Below are 19,255 nucleotides of genomic sequence, written 5' to 3' on the forward strand. Positions count from 1 at the left end.
TGGCAGCGTGTGCCCACATGGGAGGTGGCAACACTGAGGAGCCGCTGTCTTTAGACCAGAAGCTGTTACCAGCCAGCAGAGATAGTGCTATAAATGAAGGAGCACTTTCCAGTGGGGCTTGTGAGGACATATACTGCACCAGGGCCACAGAGATGGGGCTTCCACCACAAGCCTCTCAAAGACCCTGAGCGGGTCACCTCACTTCCCCCTGCCTGGTTTCCCTACCAAGAGTTTTACAGACAGTGCTCGCTGGGGTAAACCTGAAGCAAAACTGAGCAGAAGTGAGACAAAGGGGCAAGCAGGAAGGACTTGCAGTGAAGGCAGAATAGCCAGTCTCTGCATGAGTCCATGGGTAGCAGGAACTGTGCGTGCTGGAGGGAACTAAAGTCAAATGCATGTGAGAAATACATCTAAAATCCGTGCTTATTTCTCAGTGGTACAAGTGGCCCGAGTTAAAGAAGAAGAGGGGCTGGACTGCACAGGGTACTATAACTGGATCCAGCATCGCAGAATCTAAGAAATACCAGGCTTGGTAAAAGATCTCAGAAAGCAAGGACTTTCTTTATATACTCATTAGGCAAATGTACACCTCCGGGGCTACCTGCTCACTTATACAGCATCAGAAGGGGTCATAACACAAGTACTGCCTTTGAAAATCAGCTTGCATCTCCCTGATGGGGGACAGCTGGGAAGCCAGACCAGTTGCTAACTGCTCCCAGATCAGGCTGCAAAAGCTCTACAAGACTCCCTTATGCTTGGTGTTTGCCTCTGCCAGCAGCAGAACAAAGGCTGGTTTTCCCTGAATGCGTGTGCTGTGTCCATAACACCCCACAACTCTCACAAACCCTGGTCGCTTCCCAGCAATGGCCCTTCAAATCTTCCCCATCCAAACAATCTTTCTCAACCTTTACTTCCTCCCAAGTCCTCCAACCACAAGCCAGGTAATACAGTCCTCCATATTTCAGAGTTTCAGGCATCCTGCCTGGCTGGCCTGTATGTATATCCTAGTTTAAGTGGCATGGCTTCAGTGGTATAACACTGACTTTCAACAGGAGAGGATCTCATCAAGGGCTCTCTGTTTACTTACTGACCTACTTCCAAATCCCGATGTAAAGTGTAAAATCCTCAACACTGCTGATTCCCCAAGAGAACCACAGCCATCCCGGGAACCTTCTTGTGTCTGATGCAGATTAACAGTCACAACTGAGGCAGATGATCTGGAGATCAGTTCTCTGACCCTGCAGCCTTAGGGAGTAAGGCCTGAGGTCTCACCACACCAGGATGGCTGCTGCCCACACCAGCAGAGCTCAGAATCTGTTTTGCCCCACACCATTCTCAATTGCCTCCCTCACCAAAGCTGAGAACTCAGCTCTCAGTGGGTGGCCCTGCAGACTGAGGGAAGTCTGCTGTAGCCAGAGGTGACAAGCCTATGAAAAAAAAAAAGCTAGCAGCATCACAAAACACAGCTTTTATTTCACTGTTATGTAATCTCTCAGTGCATCAAACCGCAGCAATAGAAACAACACAGCAGCAATAAGGAGGCACTTTGACCTGGAAAGCAGAGAATGAGACATGTCCTCTCCCTCCCTTCTCTGATTCTCCTCCCTCCTAAGTCTCATGGTAGAGCAGGCTGATTAATGTAAGTCACTGAACCACAGGCCCACAATTGCATTACCACTCAAGCGGCAAGCAGAGGAAGCAGGGGCTCGCTGCAGCCAAATGTTGGGAAGAAGCCTTGATCCCAGCTAGAGCCCAACGATTACGCTGCCTGGTTAGCATGAAAGAGGGCAAGAGAGAGGAAGGCAAGGAGGAAAGAAGAGAGGGAAAGATACACACACACAGATGTGCCCTAAAATCCCATCTGCCTTCCCAGACTTCTTCCCCAGGACAGATACACTTCATTCATCTATTTTACCCCAGAGGAAATGCCACAGTGATGAAAAGCCTCAAGTACAGCCATACTCTCGAGACCTGACAGCATCACCTCCTGCAGCATATTCCTACCACCATAGTGCCAAGGTGCCTTTCAGAACCACATTTGCATGTATCTGTTACTGTGGGCAAAATGAATGCACCACACTTGGAGCAATGAGCTGTCTCCCCCTGCTCACATCTTGGCTGGTCAGAGTAGCTCGAGGGGATTCTTTATGGGACCTGAACAATCCCTGCTGCTCTTAAAGCTCCTAGACTGTCTGAAAAGCCCAATGTAAGAAGCCTTTAGATAACACCAGTAGGCAAAAGGCCAACTGTGCTAACATAAAGGAAGTAAAAAAGGCCAGGAGCCAGAGAGGGCAGCTTTTAGACCCAAAACAGGATGCAATCAGCTCTAGAGAGGAGTGCACAGAGCAGTCCAACCTGCTAGTATTCCTGAATGGGAGAGTCCCAGGAGTTGGAGAGGGGAATCAGCCCGGGTCCTGAAACATAAAGGGCTCAAGCCTGCAGCTTATGGGGGAAAAGATATAAAGGAGGGGGGATAGAAGGTAAACAGGAGACTCGACTATGAAAAGAGAGGGTTGGCTGAAGAAAGGAGAGAGAACCAAAGCTAGCCCAGAGCAGGCTGGTAGTTAGCCCTAGTTGTAGCAGGACATGGGTGCAGAGGGGTGACAGGGTGAGTCAAGGATGAGAATGAAGAGAAAGGAGGAACCAGAGGAGAGATCCTCACTGCAGCCCAACAGAGCAGGGACACCACAGCTTAGATCCCAAGGGAGCCCAGCTATCACTCAGGCAGTTACACTGCAGCAGGGAATAGAGCCCGAGGCTCTTCTGTCTGGGGGTGCTGCAGGTGCCAGCCCTGTTTGTCTCCTAAAAAAAAAAAAAGCAATGTCAGCCTGGGAAGGAAGGAATTTCCCCTTTGTGCCAGGGATACAGGGAAGAGGGAGGATCTCTGTGCAACATGGACAGCCTGAAATTGAGATCCCTGGGCTGGGAAGCGGCCTCAGACTAGTAAGAAAGGAGAGAGAAAAAGAACAGTCTCCAGGAGTCCCAGGCACCAGTGGGCTGTCTGGAGAGTCGATGGGGCCAGGCGTGCTGGCCCAGCACAGTTCCAGGCACTGACACAGAATTATTTCTCCAGTCAGAAGGAGAGTCCACAACCTGCAGCACATCAACAGGTGAGAGAGTCCATCAGCTCACAGTGTGCACTGTTCCAGCTGCTCCACACTTCACACATTCAGCTTGCCAGCAATGGTCATAAGGACTTTCAGGATGGGCATGAAACCAGACACCTCACTGAAACTGCTGCTGCTCACCACTTGGGTGTGAACCAGGAGACCCTGTTGGTAGTTCCTAGCCTCAATGCAGCAGGCAATTTCATGGAGACCCATGAGGATGGTTGGAGAGAGCTGTGGGGAGGGAGCAGAAATAAGTCAGCATGCTCAGTACTGTAATACAGGCCACCCTCCCTCCACACCATTCCCTCCTGTTCTCTACCTCATCCTTACCAAACAGCATCTACACAGTCAAGCACTGGCAGGAAGGATAGCCTGCTTCCTCCCTCGGTTTCCCAGCCTACAACAAACATTAATCTAATACCCAGGCTGGGTTACAAGTGAATGCAGGTCCTAAGTAATGACATTTCAACATTAATTGAATATCTGACATATCTGAGGAGGTCAAAAGTCCATCTAGCACATAATCCTATCTCTGTAAGGGCTCGTATGGACACTCAAAGGGTGTATGTTAAAAGGATTCTTCCCTTGATAGCTGTCCCTCCAGGAATTAGCATCAGCAGTTTCAGAGTTTTCTAAGCCAGAGGTTACACGAGGTTCACACTTGGCAACTACCCCAATTGCCCCTTCTCATCTGGAACTCATCTGTATGCCAGTGTACTTCCTGGGAGTAAAAGCCCCCTGCAAATACCTCCCAAGCTTTTCCTTACACTGTGTCTGGGCCAAAGTTAAGGAATAAGAGATAAGACTGGCTGCATTAAAGGTGTGTCATAAGGTTTGGTGCTCCCCTAGCTTTCTCAAGAGGATATGTGCTGGTAACACTGGGACAGACACCAAAGACCACAACCCAGTGCAAAGGTGGGATAAGGAACCCGGCTGGATCACAGGGAATGGTCGCATCTACTTACCACCTGCTCTCGGAGCTTGTCATACAAACACTCCAGCCGTTGCAATGCATCCTCCAGCTTCCTTCGGGTTTTCTGAAGGTAAACAGGTATTGCTAGCTCTGCCAGAGCTTCAAAGCCACCTCTCCCAGAACCAAGTTGTTCTCACTTAGTCCCTCCCCATATCTATTCTTCCCAGAACACCTTACAATTCAGTTGCATCTCAGCCTCTGCCAGCCAGGGACTGTGATACAAGCTAGCCATGCCCTCACTGTGCATATATACATCCAAGTGTTCTCCCCCCAACACAGGAAGTTGGATTTGCCCCTTTTCCCATCTCCTGGCCTAGGCGTTCCTCCCTTCTGCCAGTGCTTGCAGACCACAGGACAGAGTGACTACTTCCAAAACTTAAGAAACATCCACTAGTTGACCCACGGGGCATTCAGCCAGCCTCACCCTGGCTGACCTAAGTAACAGCTTCTTCCCGGTCTCCTTGAGGAAAAGAGGGAATATCCTTTCCTCTGTAGGTAACCACCAAAGAAAAGGCCTGAGTACTGAAGCTCTGGTGGGACTGACCCCATTAACCCCACCTTGGATAATCCACTCTCAGGTAAATTATACCACGGATAGAAACACCTGGGTTTGGGCAATGCTGCGACAGGCCTGGGAGCCTTAGGAGCTCAGGTGCATTGCACTGCTGTACCAACCCAGCTGTTCAACCTCCATGTAAGCCGAGTGCTTAAGCCCAAACCAATGGGCCTTTCTGTTCATAAAGGGAACCTTTAGGTGATCTCCCAGAAATTGCTGCACTTCACTCTCAGAAAGCACAGAGCAAATATGCTGAAGCTGCTGCTACACACAAATTGTCTGACTCTGGTATAGCAGTTTGGGCCCAGTGCTCATCCCAGCAGTCACTAAGCAGAGGTATTCTGGAAGGCTTCATGGTGTCCCCAAGTTCTGGGAAGACTTAGCAACCTAACACAATGCCGCAAACACTGCTTTTCTGCTTCCAGACAGTCTGGCCTGATACATTCATGCAATGTGACATGTATGCCAACAGTCTTCCAGGAACCAGGGTGGAGAAATTACAGTGACTCGGACACAAAGATTGTCTTGGCTTTCTCTTCCAGCCAGGATATCTCAGCCTTTCCCTCTAAGCTCTGAGGATAGCTGGTAACACCAGTTCTGCAGGAATTATCTACAGATCAAGCCAGTGAAAAAGGAAGCTGAATTAGCTGGGTCACTTCTTCTACTTTCCTCCTAAGAGCAGCCAGGAGGACAGAACCATTGCTCCAGAGAGGCAATGAGAAGCAGTGGATAAATGCTAGAGAATGCATCTCAGTTCCCAAGAGATGGACAAGCCTATGACCTAAAGGAAGGAGGCAGATGGAGATTAACTTGGTTATAGGGAAAAGATTGTTTCTCTCTTTTACCAACCAAAAGAAGGAAGCATGAGTCAAACATGTATGAGGGCAAAAAAGCCAAAGATCAGAGAAAGGAAGACTTACTGGATCAGTGGCAACAGCAGAGCAGCGTTGTACCAAGCCTTCAAATGTGGTCTTCAGAGCCTGGTGCTCAGGGGGAACCTCCTTCCTCTCAACCCTCTCCACGGGTAGCTGGTGATACTGACAGAGAGAGAGGCAGCTGAATGAATGCAACAGGAGCATGAAAGGCTGCATAGAAGTGCAACTATGAACAGAGAGAATTTCAACCCTTCAGAAAGCCAGAGAATACCTGGAAGCAGAGTTAGATTATCATCTTCAGACTGTGGTATATCTTCAGGCCTCTCGATTCCCAACTCCCAGCAGGCTGACAACCTGCCTGGCCTCCCTTCCCTCTCTCCCAGCTGTACCCAGGTGTCATTTTCCAGCCTGGCAATTCCTTTAACACTCAGGCAGAAATGTCTTGTAAGGGCTAGGGAGCAACATAAGCCCTGAAGCTGCCAAGAAATAAGAATCTCAAAAGCTGAGCTGTTTTTCTACTTGACAAGGAGCTGGTGGCTAGGAATGCCCCACTTTCCCTGGGTACCTGCAGGCTGCCTTCCTTGGGTGCTCCTGGGGGTGACTGGCCAGATTCTTGCAACTTGGACGGCTGAGGATGGATCCCTTGTGGCTCAGCAGCCAGGCTCATTACTGGAGCTGTGATGGGGGCTGGAGGAATAAATTTCTCAGGCAACTGTCAGCACAAAGAAAGAAAAGAAAAAAAAAAAATCAATCAAGAAAACCAAGCCCAAGGAAGGAGGGTTGGTTACACTCTCCACAGTCAAATTCAACTTCCTTTCTAACTTGCAGAGTGCCCAGTTCTCAAGATGATGTGTAACACATCCCTGTTTGTTCAGTCCCCTGACTCAGAGCATGGGGCCCTTCCTCTTGCATCCTAGATGAACAGTCAAAGCGACAGCAAGAAAACTCCTCTGGAATTGTTCAAACAGATCCGTTGCCCCTGAAAGCACTGATCTTCAGAAAGCCGCCTTGGCTCTGCGATGGCACGAGTCCTGAATGTAAAGATTAGCACCAGTAAAGCGTCCAACAGAGCAAGTGCTGGGGAAAATCCCAGGACATGGAGGGAGAATCCTCTTGCAAACACTTCATCGTGCCCCTGCTAGGCTAGAGAGTCAGGATAGATTCACTCCGACAGGGCTAGATCAAAAGGAGATGGCTTTAACAAGAGGCTAATCCTGTTGTAGTGAGCACAGCCTGAAGCAGGTTCCCAGCTATGCTGCCAGGAAAAGGGCGAGAAGTCTGTTCCAAGCTAAAGAAGAGGAGTGGGGGGTGGGAATGGTGCCAAAGAAGCTTCTCGTCACACCTGCCAGCAGGCAGCACTGATAGAAATGGGGTACTGAGAGCATTTGTTGCAAAAGAGTTCAGCTTACAGATCCTCCAGTGCAATCACTACAAAGCAGAGAGCAGGAGGGCCAACATGGCAGGCAGCTCACAGCTACACCAGTCCCAACTTCTTTCAGCCGAAGTGCCTTATCAGTCAGTATCAGCATCTGAGGAAAATCACTGTGGGTCTCTCTGTGCTGAAGGGAAATGCTGCCCCCAACTGTCAGGTGTGAAGTGAGCGTGATCTCCCCAGCTACTATCGAAAAAGGTGCATAGACAAGGGGGTAAGATTAAATCCATATTCCTAGCAACGACTGACTGTAGTCAGCCTGGGAAGTACCAACAGAGGATGCAGCATCATGATGATAACCAGGTTACAAAACAGCCACTCTGGAGAACAGCATGCGAGTTTGGATGGCAAAGGGTCAGGACAATGACTCCAGTCCTAGCTATGCATGTAATGCAGAAGTAGACAGACCAACATGGAATGAGACCTGCTGAGCGTGACAGGGAGCATTTATAGGAATGTATCTGTTGCATGGAGCTCCCTGGCTAAAAGACAATCAACACATATTGCAGCTGAAAGCTTACCTTTTTCTTTTGAAGGCCTCCTCTTACAGCAGAGGGATCAGTCCAAGATTCCTGAGCTGCCAGGAGAGAGAGAACAACACACAAATCTCAGACTTTGAGAAGGTGGCCACAGCAACAATTCATGGACACTTGCATGGTTTGGAAATTCCCTCAGCAAAAGGGCCCATGGCTCCAATTCCCCGATCACTGCACCTTCAGACTATTTCAACTGAGGAATTTCAGGCCCAGCTCACAGGCTCAAGAACTGCTCTTACTTCCCTTTCTCTTTCTTAATTACATTCTTAGCATCCAAGTATGTGCACAGGCTTCATGAGGTCATGTCTGATCAGACTGAACTGGCACACACCCACTCCCACGCAGAAAGCTTACTCGCAACTACCTGACGGTTTCTGCATTCTGCATAGGCTGCAGAAGTCAGCCTCAGCGTCAGGCCTGAACCTTGGTTAGGACCTGTATGTGAGAGCACATCAGGGTTCAGGGAGTTCCTGGGGTTCCTTAAACAGAGAATCTAGCCTTGTGGTACCACAGCAAGGCTACATTATAAAAAAAACGCAGTAATGCCTCACGGTGGCAGTCTACAGCAGTGGAGGTTGCTGTGATAAAGGGGGAGAAAGTTAGGGGTGGGTTGAAATTTTCCCATTCCAAAATTATGTTCAGAACAAAAGCTTAGCAAAATTTGCTGGCTTCCACACTACCAGGGAATAGACTTAACCAGTAAATACCTTAGGAGCAGAGGGGTGTCTCAGTAGATGCTTCTGTGGTACCTAGCCTCTAACCCCACTCCAGGTAATTAAAAATCCATCAGACAACATGACATCAAAACACTTGCAACCACACTTCATTCTGCGAAGGTCAAATTCCAACTACCTTGTCTGCTGCTGTCCTGTAAGTGTACCTGCACCTCTAGACAAAACCCCAGTGCTTCTTTTGTCACCCCAGTATTAATAAGCTTAAGCCCATGAGAAAGGAACAATCTGTGAGAAAGTGGCATAATTCTAAGGGGCAATATCAGAATTGCTAGAGCTCAGTGCCACACTTAATGAGCCACTGATCCTGAACTGAGTTTTAAAAAATCAGAGGGGAAAGATGCAAAAGGTGCTTCATTACTTTAATTACCTTTATTATTAAAATTCTGGCAGCCTCTTTTTGCCCTCCCTTTTCCCATGATTTCAAGACTCGCTCTCTGATGAGTTTGCATCAGTAGTTTAATTAAGTTGGCACTTATTTCTAGCTTGGGGATTCTGTTCCCTAAAACTCTGATGGCCCCCACCGAGCCCGTGGCCTGGCAGTCCCTGGCACTATTCCAACCCAGTGGCACTTTGAATCCTCACAGGAAACAGCTATTTAAATTATAGTCTTTAAGCCAGGCACTTAATCATCAGACATGAAAGAACAGGACCCTGCTGCATTTTGCTGGGATGAAACTCTGACTATCTTGCCTATGCCATTTGTGAAAAAGGATTTCTCACCAACCCTGAAAGGAGTGCCCCATGGCAGTAGTCTCCAGCAATGCCTGTCCTAGAAAAAACAAGGCCATCACAGGCTGGAGTCAGGGATTATCCTGGTCAGAAAGGAGATCAGCCAACATGTTGCTGTCCTTCACCCTGTCCGTGATGCTCCCCAGGAGTGTGGGATTTCTACAAATGGAGATCTCTCTTCATTGCGCTAGTGAGAATGGGTTCATGAGCTGTTCAGATCATGTTCAGGAATTTCCAAAGCAAGCAAGTTTGGCAAGTCAGATTGAGTGATCTTACAGTCCCTTTCCAGGCTAAAGAAAAGTACCCATCAAAACCAGAACAATAATAGCAGGCAAGAAAGCACTCTCAAGTAAGCAAGTTTGCACCGCTGATCTGGGCATGCCATATGCTGCCATTAAAACTCGGGGTAAATGCTGCCAGGAGAAGGGAAATACCCAGCAGTGAATTCCTGCAGGGCATCTTCAGCCTGAGGAAGTGCTTGAAATCCTTGCCATGGAATCATCTTTCCTTTAACAGGGAAATATTGGGGTCTTTTGTTTCTCTGCTGAAGGGATAACTCCCTTTTTAGAGTCCCACTCCACACAGCAAGGCTTGCTTGATTATGTAAGTGGCTACCAATTACTCAGATTTCCTAAATAAAGCAGAGACTCCCTATATAATCTTTTGTGCCTGGCAGATGGTGTTTGGCACAAGCAGCAGTCACTGTGCAAAGACAGCCCACTAAGATGTTGAGCCTTACCCCACTGACAACGCAGAGGGGTAGATACTTACTCTCCATCATCAATGAATCCCAAAGAGAGAAATCAGTGCAAAGCATCAGTCAGAAAACCTCTACAGTCCAAATTCTCCCCAGCAGATGGACTGAGATTCAAAGCCAAACCTTGCTCTGTAACTAAAGCCAAAAGGGCTTTCCAATTCCCCTTGGAATAGAGCCCCCAAATTCTGCTTCGGAAGCTCTACTCCACCACTGCTCATGCTGGGACCCACCTCTTCCAAACCACCTGAGTAAAGCACAAGTGGAAGTAAAGCCATGCATAAACCTGCGAGTGTAATAGGGAGAAAACAAGAGATGAGTTACAACCACTGGCCTGTTCCTTGCCTAGAGAACCAAGAAAGGAAAAGGGGCTGCTTCGCTGCTTCCCTGTCCTGCTAGCCCAGCAACTGCCTGAAAGGACACAGAGACTGAGAATGCTCCAATTCCTCCAGGACTGGAGGAAAGTAGAGAAGAAAGAAGCTGGAGCCCCTGCTTTCTGTACCCAAACTCGTCAGTAAGAGTACAGTGCTTTCATTTCACTTCCAACATCCGCAGCTGACACTTACTAGTCCTCAGGAGAAGTATGTCCACTACCTGAGCTGTATGTATATACCCCAGGCATGCAAGGAAACAACGAATAGCAATGAGCATGCACGCATACATGCACACACTGTAAAACGTGCGCACACACCCCCCATTTCACTGGAAGCAGCAACATTGCCTCCCCCACAGGTGTGGAGGCTTCTCTGGGTACTACCTGCATGATCCACGTGGGGATCTAGCCAAGGGAAGAAACCTGTAAATCAAGGCAGGGCAGGAGAGTCATCATCACCAACAGGTTTTACTCAGCCAGTAATCTCCCTGGACTGCTATACCCGATTACTTTTCAGAAGGAATTTGTCCAGTGTTAGCTTAGAGCCTTTGTGTGTAGTGCCCACAGGCTTCACACAGTGGGATTTGCTATCCTTGGTTAAACACAGCTCAGCAAAGGATTCCAGGTGGAGGCAAACCTCAAAGCCTCAGTCCCTTCACTCTCAGAATACACATGGCCTGTAGAAGCATCTGCTCAAAAATCTAAAGGTTGTCAACCTTGTTGTTAGGGATCTCCACACTCTGGCTAAACCTGTCCTCCCAGAGAGCAAACAAAGAATTAACAAGCACCAGATGTGGTGAAGTTGTGGGAAATCAGAAGAGGGAATGCCCGTCCACTGGGAACTAGGTCCAACAACACTCTCTTTCTTCATCACAGAATCATAGAATAGTTTGGTTGGAAGGGGCCTTAAAGATCATCTAGTTCCACCCCCCTTGCCAGGGGGAGGGACCCCTTCCACTAGACCAGGTTGCTCCAAGCCCCATCCAACCTGGCCTTGAACATTTCCAGGAATGGGGCATCCGCAGCTTCTCTGGGCAACTTCTTCCAGTGCCTCACCACCCTCATGGTGAAGAATTTCTTCCTTATCTAAATCTTCTCTCTTTCTGTTTAAAGCCACTGCCCCTTGTCCTGTCACTACATGCCCTTGTAAAAAGTCCCTCTCCAGCTTTCTGGTAGGCCCCTTTAGGTACTGGAAGGCTGCTCTAAGGTCTCCCCAGAGCCTTCTCTTCTCCAGGCTAAACAACCCCAACTCTTATCAGCCTGTCTTCACAGGAGAGGTGCTCCAGCCCTCTAATCATCTTTGTGGCCCTCCTCTGGACTTGGTCCAACAGGTCCATGTCCTTCTTGTGTTGGAGGCCCCAGAGCTGAAGGCAGTACTGCAGGGGGGGTGTCTAATGAGAGTGAGTTGAGGGGGAGAATCACCCCCCTTGACCTGCTGGTCACGCTTCTTTTGATGCAGCCCAGGATACAGTTGGTTTTGTGGGCTGCAAGCGCACATTGCCAGGTCATGTTGACCTTCTTGTCAACCAGCATCTCCGAGTCCCTTCTCCTCAGGGCTGCTCTTGATCCATTCCCCACCCAGCCTGTATTTGTGCTTGGGATTGCCCTGACCCATGTGCAGGACCTTGCGCTTGGCCTTGTTGAACTTCATGTGGCTCACACAGACCCAGCTCTCAAGCCTGTCAAGGTCCTTCTGGATGGCATCCCTTCCCTCCAGCGTGTCAATTGCACCACACATCATGCCAGCAAGGACTTCAAAGTACTTGCAGGCTGGGCTGGATTTAAACTACAGACCCAGAGGGGAAAGGGTCCAGGTCTAGAGCACAGAGGAATCCAGAAGTGATTCCCAGGCAAGAACTTTATGGCAACAGGAAAAAACAGGGAGAACTAGAGCACAGCAAACAGGAATTTTATCCTGAAGCTAAGTAATGGGTATCCCATGGACAGAGAAGCAGCATCGTGCTCTCCAGCATTTCAAATGCCTTTCTTGCCTAAGTTACATAACCAGGGGAGAGATCAGCAAGCCCTCCACCAGGTATTCCCTGGGAACCACCACCCTTTCAGTCAGAGCAGATACCTCTGGAGCAGATGACTACTCAGGGTGCACTGGGAACCTGAAGAGACAGCATCTTGTAACCACAAACTGAGCGACAGAGCAGCTGAACAGGCTGAATGAAACTGTCATCATTGCAATGTTTCACCAACACAGCAAGACTCAGCACAATCTGCCTCTAAAGTTAGCCTCAGTACCACATCCAGCCTTTATGGGGACAGACCAGACCTCGGAAGTTCCATGTCCATTATGTACTGCAAACCCCATCCAGGAGTGTCCTGGACACACAAGTCACACAAGCAATACTTACCTGTGGGAGGAGGAGGAATGCTGGCTGCTGGCAGGGGCTTAGTAGATGGAGCTCCAGGACCTCCCTGAGGGTACCCCATGTTCATAGGACAGTTGAAAGGTGCTGAAGAGAAACCTAAAGGAGACTGGCTTGCCACAGGGAGAGGACAAGCTGCAGGAAGCTGAGATGATGGGACTGAGGCTGGAGTGAAGAGGCCAGGTCCTGATGGTGGAACACCAGGAGGTGTCATGGGCATGGGCTGTCCTGGCAGAGAAGGCTGACTGGGGAAGGGAGCAGGACCAACAGGTCTGACTCCTGGTGGTCCAAATGGCTGAGGCTGTGACACAGCTACAAATGTAAAGAGAGTGTATCAGCATCACTTGTTTCATGTGCAAACTACTCCTGACACTCTCCTTCATACTAGTAAGTCTGCCCTTCTCCAAGCCATAGCCTAGAATATCCATGCCAGGTGTAACCCCCATAACCCAGGCTACATCAGTCAAACTCTGCCACAAAGTTAGCTGTGGCTTTTCCACCCCCGTATATGCTTAATACCAGTGGACGTGCAGCAACAATTGCTAGAACTAGATGTGTGAGAAGCACTGAGAAGCATCTCAGACAGCTGACTTGTTCTTTGCAACCACAATAGGCCTGTGAGGAAGAAAGTAGAGCAGCCATCCATGTTGAAGGCTGTAGTCTAAGAAAACCTGGAGAATGGACACGACTATCAGACAATGCTTACCTGGCCCAGAAACAGTTGCTGGAATCAAGCCCAAGTTGTACTGTGGGTACGGGGGCCCTCTGGAATAGAGACTTGTTTGTGGACCCGTGCTGGCTGGGGGAGGGGCAATGTGGTGAGATGTCATAGACATTGCTGGCACTGGCTGAGGTGTGAAGAGGGAAGGCACTGAAGGCTGAGAAGGTGCTGAAGGGACGAATGATGACTGATAGTTGGGCTGCAGTTAAAAAACAAAGAACTTGCAAATGGCCAACAGTCACATGCACACATACAAGCAGATGCACTTTCTATCCCTGTCACTTCTCAGGAAAAAGAAGATGATGCTGCTGTCAGTGCCCTGAATGGATTGGATCAAAGGCCTTTCCCACCACATAACTTGCTCAACAAGCTGGGCACCACTCTGAAGAGGCTCTCACAAGGATTAGTCCGCAGGAGTGAGTTCCCGTACAGTGACTTCCCAGAAGGACAACCAGAGAAAATAATGACGGAATAATAATGAAGTAATAGAGGTTGGAATCAAAACTTCCTGAACAGTTTTCTTGTGCAAGAACTGAGATTAAGCCATACTACACTAATTTTACTGAGATAGGAGGGTGAGATGGGCATAGGAGAGTGAACCTCAGCCACCTTTTCCCTCAGTATATGAGATCTCAGTGGATCACTACACTTGTAACAGTCTCATCCAGTGACTGCAGGTGGGACAGGGCTTTGTGAAAAGATGCCAGACAGTGTACTTTTGGATTATCACAATGCTTGTGTTTGCTCCAGTGAAGGACATCGCTGATGAGTTCCTCAATGCCTACAATCTGTGTTATCTCATATTACTTCATATGCCTTCCACAACCCAGTAAGCCTGCACCCATCTCCCCAAGCCATGAACACCTGAGTTTAAGGCCTACCTTCTCTTGATGTCTGGGACCTGTTTTGTGGGCTGCTCCTACAGCGGTGGAACCAACCTTGGCTGCTGGAGATGTGTGTTTAATGACATCTACATTGACACGAGCGTAGGGAAAAGGGGGCGGCTGCTGATCGCCCACATTCTCTCCTTGAGCATGGAAAAGCCGGTCTCGGAGCTGTTCGATCAGGAGCTGAAACAAACTATGCTTTAGGAGAAGTCAAAACCCAAGCTCACTCTCGTACAAAGTATAATTTTTCCCCATGTACTACTCACATTTCTCACTCACCTCTTTAGACGTGCTGGGTAGGTAATTCATTGCGGCTGCCAAGCATCCTTGTGATGCCAGGAGACTGGCATACTGGGTGATTCGTTCTGCCAAGACAGGGCCTGGTGCTTGTCCGGCTGTACCTCGGAGCATCTCAATGGACTTGCTCAGCACCATCACCTTCTCTATGAGATCCTGAATAAGGCAGGGGGAGGGAAGAAACAGACTACTCAGAATCTGACTTTACCATCTCATGCTGAGACAATACCAGATGGTTTTCCCCACTGTCAACTGACATTGGGTCCAACATGAACAGAAGTTACTCCACTCTGCACTGTTTCCTCAGGTGCACTTCGTGGAGAAAAACAGGAACAAGGAAGCAAACCCTAACACTGCTACATTTATGGTAAGGGAAAAAAGAAAATCAGAACCCAAAAGGACATTCCAAGCAACTGTGATGTTTTTACTAGGAATTTACTACCGTAACTCTAGGAGTTACAAGCTATCAAGCTTGGAAGAGGAAGGATTAAAACCATACCAGGAGAAATTCCTTAGGAAAAACTGCTACTGCTGACAAACAGATCAGAAGGTTTTTAGTTATTCAAAGCTCCTTCAACTCCTAGAAATCAAAGTAATGTTTATATCTGTAGAATAATATATGCATCATTGGCTGATAACTGGGAGGAGGCCAGTTTCAAACATAACAAGGAATGCTGAAGATGCCTTTTTGCTGCTGTTATTCACTAGCAGGGTTGCAAAATCAGGCAACTCTTTAGCAGAGGGCATTATCTGCAGATATCTGAGAAGAAGACTTGTCTAGTTCATTCTAGTGACTGGTGGACATGACAGGTGTTAGTGACTTAGCCAGGACTGGTTTAAGCATAACAGGTAGGTAACAACACTGACTTAGAAACCCTGATTCATCTGCAAGCTGTGACTTCCCTTACGTGATCATTCTACTTGCAGTGGGGATAATACAGTCTAGGCTTTATTTTATTTTGCCAGAGGCTGCTCTGAAGGTACAGCCAGATAACTGGAGCATTACAGTTAGACATGATAAGCACAGCAGCAAAGGTACTCCCAGGCAGCTACCAGTAAGAAAACAGGTACAGCCTAAACTTCCCTGACTAAAAGGAAGCTCAGAGATGACATCAGTGTACAAAAACAGGTGGGTAGGCCATAACTCCTGTCCATGGCTGGATTTATGTGCAGTGTAATCAGTACTCTCTAAACACACAAACCCTTAACGTTTAAGAGTGCAACCCTCCTTTAGATGTACGCCTGTAACCCAGGCTAGAAAGAGATACCTTGGTGACTATGAACAGGTCTCCACTGTCTGCTGGAAGCCAGATACTCTGTTTGATGGGATAATGCAAACAGATCAGGGCTACCAGGCTGGCCTAAAGAGGAGTCAAACCAACATTATAGCACCTGTACCTGCAAGGCAAGGGGTGACGAAGTCTCATGGTTTTTTACCCAGCATTCCACCAACCTCTCCACATTGCCTGATGAGATATAGCAGAGGCAGGCATCATTGGACAGGGCCACATCTCCCTCTGACTCTAGGCGGGCACCCAGCATGTCTAGAGAGGAAGATACACAGCCAACATTTAACACATTTTCTTTTTGAAGAGCTCATTAACCCCAATGCTTATCTCTTAGCAATCCCACTCTGGCTTGGCATGAAAAGCTGTCGTCAGCTTTGCATCTGCACCTAACTAGAATCATAGAATCATTTAGGTTGGAAAAGACCTTCAAGATCACCAAGTCCAACCATAAACCTAACACTGCCAAGTCCCACTAAACCATGTCCATAAGTGCCACATCTACATCTACAAGTCTTTTAAATACCTCCAGGTACGGTGACTCCACCACTTCCCTGGGCAGTCTCTTCCAATGCATGATAATCCTTTCCGTGAAGAAATTTTTCCTAATATCCAATGTAAATCTCCCCTGGCACAACTTGAGGCCATTTCCTCTCATCCTATCACTGGTTACTTGGGAGAAGAGCCCAACCCCCTCAGCCTCTTTTTCTCCAGGCTAAACAACCCCAGCTCCCTCAGCTGCTCCTCATAAGACTTGCTCTCTAGACTCTTCACCAGTTTCATTGTATAATTCTTGGATAACACAGAGAAATGGGTGTCATTAAGGAATCCCAAATCCAACTTGGTTGAAAAAATAAGTAATTTTTTATAAATCTGCCAATTTTTATATGTCTGCTCAGACATATAAAAGAAAGAAAAACCCTTAAAAATGACAGATGAATTCAGAGAAAAACTCCAACACTTTTTTTTCCAAAGATGTGTGGGAATCTCCAGGCAACACTAGTGTCCAGTACCAGGGACAGCTAGTAATGTGGTAGTTGTCAATATCAATGATAAAGGTGTGCTGGAACTATCTCACTATCACCACTGCCACAGCCACTTTCCACGCCTACAATTTGTTCTGTAAAAGATGTCATGTTTTCTTGCATTTCAAGTTGTGTCATCTTGTACAAAGTGCTGGCATTTCTCCAAAAGCACTTAGCTGTTCCTATCAGCCATGAGCTGGTTCCCAGCTAAGCGACGTGAGTAACTTAATCAGATTTGGTCACTAGATTGTCACCTAACTCTCTCAGAACAACTAGTTGCTGAGCATGTTGGACTATTAACAGGACTATGGAAACTAATGAATCATCAAATGCTCATTAACCCCTGCTTCTGAGCTTAAAAGGGAGGGGGATGTGCTGGAGGGGTAAACCTCTTTCAGATGAAGTGAAGCCACCTGACCTTTTACTGTCAAGGAAATCTCTTTCTCCCCAGAATAAAATAACAAATATCACCCTTTTAGTCTCTCAGCCTAGTGCCTATCCTGTTTTTTCCATGCTATTGGTTGAGGTGACAGGAAATATTAGCATAAATAACTTTATACCATGATTCTAAGGTACAGCGTGCATCGTATCATTCTTGTAATTCAACAGCCCCACTTATTTAATAAGTAACAGCTAGCTGTAATGAGTAAGGGGTGCTTTCCTTCCTCAACTGTATCCACTTCTTTCTGTAAGCAGTCCAGAGGTGCCCTCCCCTAAGGGAAATCATATCAGAACATAGTACACTGCATACCACAGAGCTGGGTATAATCCTCATGCTTTGAGTATGTTAACAAGATGGCCAATGCCTCCTTCCAGCTCTGTAGATCACATGTGCAAACAATATCTTGCCAATTCTGCTGCACAATGGAGGAAAGGAGCTGTAAGGGAAGCAGAAGGCATGACAGTCACTGAAGACAAAGATAAGCTGACAGCTTAAGCAAGTGCACTCACAGCAATAGCTAACTTTCAGGCACACTTCCCACTATGCAGCAACTACCTCACTGTACATTAATTGGTCCATCAATCCCAGTATCCCAATGTTAACAGTAATTGGAATGTGATACCTCTAAAGAAAGTAAAAAAGCCCAACAAAGCACTTAAGAGAATATGGAAACAGCTGCACTAGGCAAGACTAAAGATTTAACACATATCCTGTTTCAGAGCAGCTAGTATCAATGACCAGGAATACAATGTTAGGATATCCCAACCCCTGTTACACTTCCCCACTTGTAAATTAATGACCTTCCTAGCTGAGCTGTAAAGGGACAGTAGGCTCCACAGGCTACAAGTATGGGTAGCTGAGGTAGAAAGCATTGGATTATGAAAAAAGGAACAGAGAACACACACATTCCAGGTGGGCAACATGAAGTTGTCATAAAACTACCATGATATTAGACTAAATGTCGAGTCAAGAGGAGATGCACAGATTCTGCTAACGTTCTACTTCCTGCCAAAGCACTTCCACATATATTCGCACAAACACCTACCAAAATATCGCACACCTTCCCCTGCTCAGTGAGTACACAATACCATCACTTACCAGGGAGAGTTTAGTCTTCTGCTTGGCAAAGTAGCGCTTCTGGGTCTCCTTTAGGAGGTTCTCCCCACCAGCGATAGCTAAAATGATGGCATCGGCAAAGCGCTCTGCTTGCAGGCACAGCTCCACTGCACCCTCAAAATTCCCCAACAAAAGGGCTTGGCTGATGAGTCCATCTGTATCTATAGAGATGAGAAGCAGTAAACCCACAGAGGCATCACCCAGATGCATTGATGATGCTTGTTTTAAAGAGCAGGTAGTAAAAAACAGTAACATATGGAAGCCCAGCTAAAAGAAAATTTGGAAACCCAAATCAGATTTTGCACTTTAAAAATAAACACTGACTTGACTGTAAGTCTTCCCTCATCTTGAAGAATCCCCTACATTTTTAATGGGTCTCTTATGTGGGAAGAGTATTCTCTGCACAATACTGAGATATGCTGCATGACACTGGGAGGGGTCATATGTTTTTAAAGTATCCATCTGCTGGAGTGGACCAGATTCTTCCTGGTCTCTCTAATTTTCTGGTTTTCCCTCCTCTCCCCTCTTCCTAAGAGGGCAGAAAGAAACTTCATGTAACCTACCTTCTGTGACAGGAATCTCCAATGTGCTCATATTCTGTGGGATGAGGTTGTCAAAAAAGGCTGAAGAGGAGGAAACAGCAGCTACATCATCACTGGAATTTATCAAAAGCTGTGCAAAGAGTGCAAAAGGTTAATTAATTCATTAAACACACAGATCCTGCCCCAAACAATTTAGTAGATTACAGAGCAGGATGAGGCTGCTCTCCATTTGGTTGAGCATGCTTATATAAATCTGATTTCAACTTGGAAACCCATTGTGCCTCCTGTCACTGCTCTATCAACCTGCACAGTTTCACCAGGGCAGCAACCAGAGCAGTGCTGCTGTTCACAAAGCTTAGGAAACTGACGGTATAAGACATGCAATGCCAACAGTATTGCTGAACAGCATTCATCAACTCAACTGCCAGCCCTTGAGCAAGCTGAACAATTTTGGACGGAACAGGGACAAGCCCAACAAGTGATATCTGT

The 19,255-nt window shown here is 47.4% G+C and overlaps 1 protein-coding gene across 1 annotated transcript in view; it reads right to left on the reverse strand.

The window, feature by feature from the left end:
- Positions 1-2,775: 2,775 nt before the first annotated feature.
- The window catches only part of SEC31B (SEC31 homolog B (S. cerevisiae)), a gene marked incomplete at its 5' end in the record, with an annotated part of 28,768 nt that continues 12,288 nt past the window's right edge, over positions 2,776-19,255 (reverse strand). The window contains 14 exons of the mRNA XM_009704955.1: positions 2,776-3,341; positions 4,076-4,147; positions 5,560-5,676; positions 6,080-6,226; positions 7,468-7,523; positions 10,457-10,495; positions 12,436-12,762; positions 13,157-13,370; positions 14,053-14,241; positions 14,338-14,511; positions 15,754-15,899; positions 17,418-17,544; positions 18,207-18,385; positions 18,788-18,896. Of these exons, the coding sequence (XP_009703257.1) occupies positions 3,162-3,341; positions 4,076-4,147; positions 5,560-5,676; positions 6,080-6,226; positions 7,468-7,523; positions 10,457-10,495; positions 12,436-12,762; positions 13,157-13,370; positions 14,053-14,241; positions 14,338-14,511; positions 15,754-15,899; positions 17,418-17,544; positions 18,207-18,385; positions 18,788-18,896 (2,076 nt within the window). The remainder of the gene's footprint in view (positions 3,342-4,075; positions 4,148-5,559; positions 5,677-6,079; positions 6,227-7,467; positions 7,524-10,456; positions 10,496-12,435; positions 12,763-13,156; positions 13,371-14,052; positions 14,242-14,337; positions 14,512-15,753; positions 15,900-17,417; positions 17,545-18,206; positions 18,386-18,787; positions 18,897-19,255) is intronic.

Source organism: Cariama cristata, unplaced genomic scaffold (assembly GCF_000690535.1).
Source record: "Cariama cristata isolate BGI_N322 unplaced genomic scaffold, ASM69053v1 scaffold30037, whole genome shotgun sequence".
Taxonomy (NCBI): domain Eukaryota; kingdom Metazoa; phylum Chordata; class Aves; order Cariamiformes; family Cariamidae; genus Cariama; species Cariama cristata.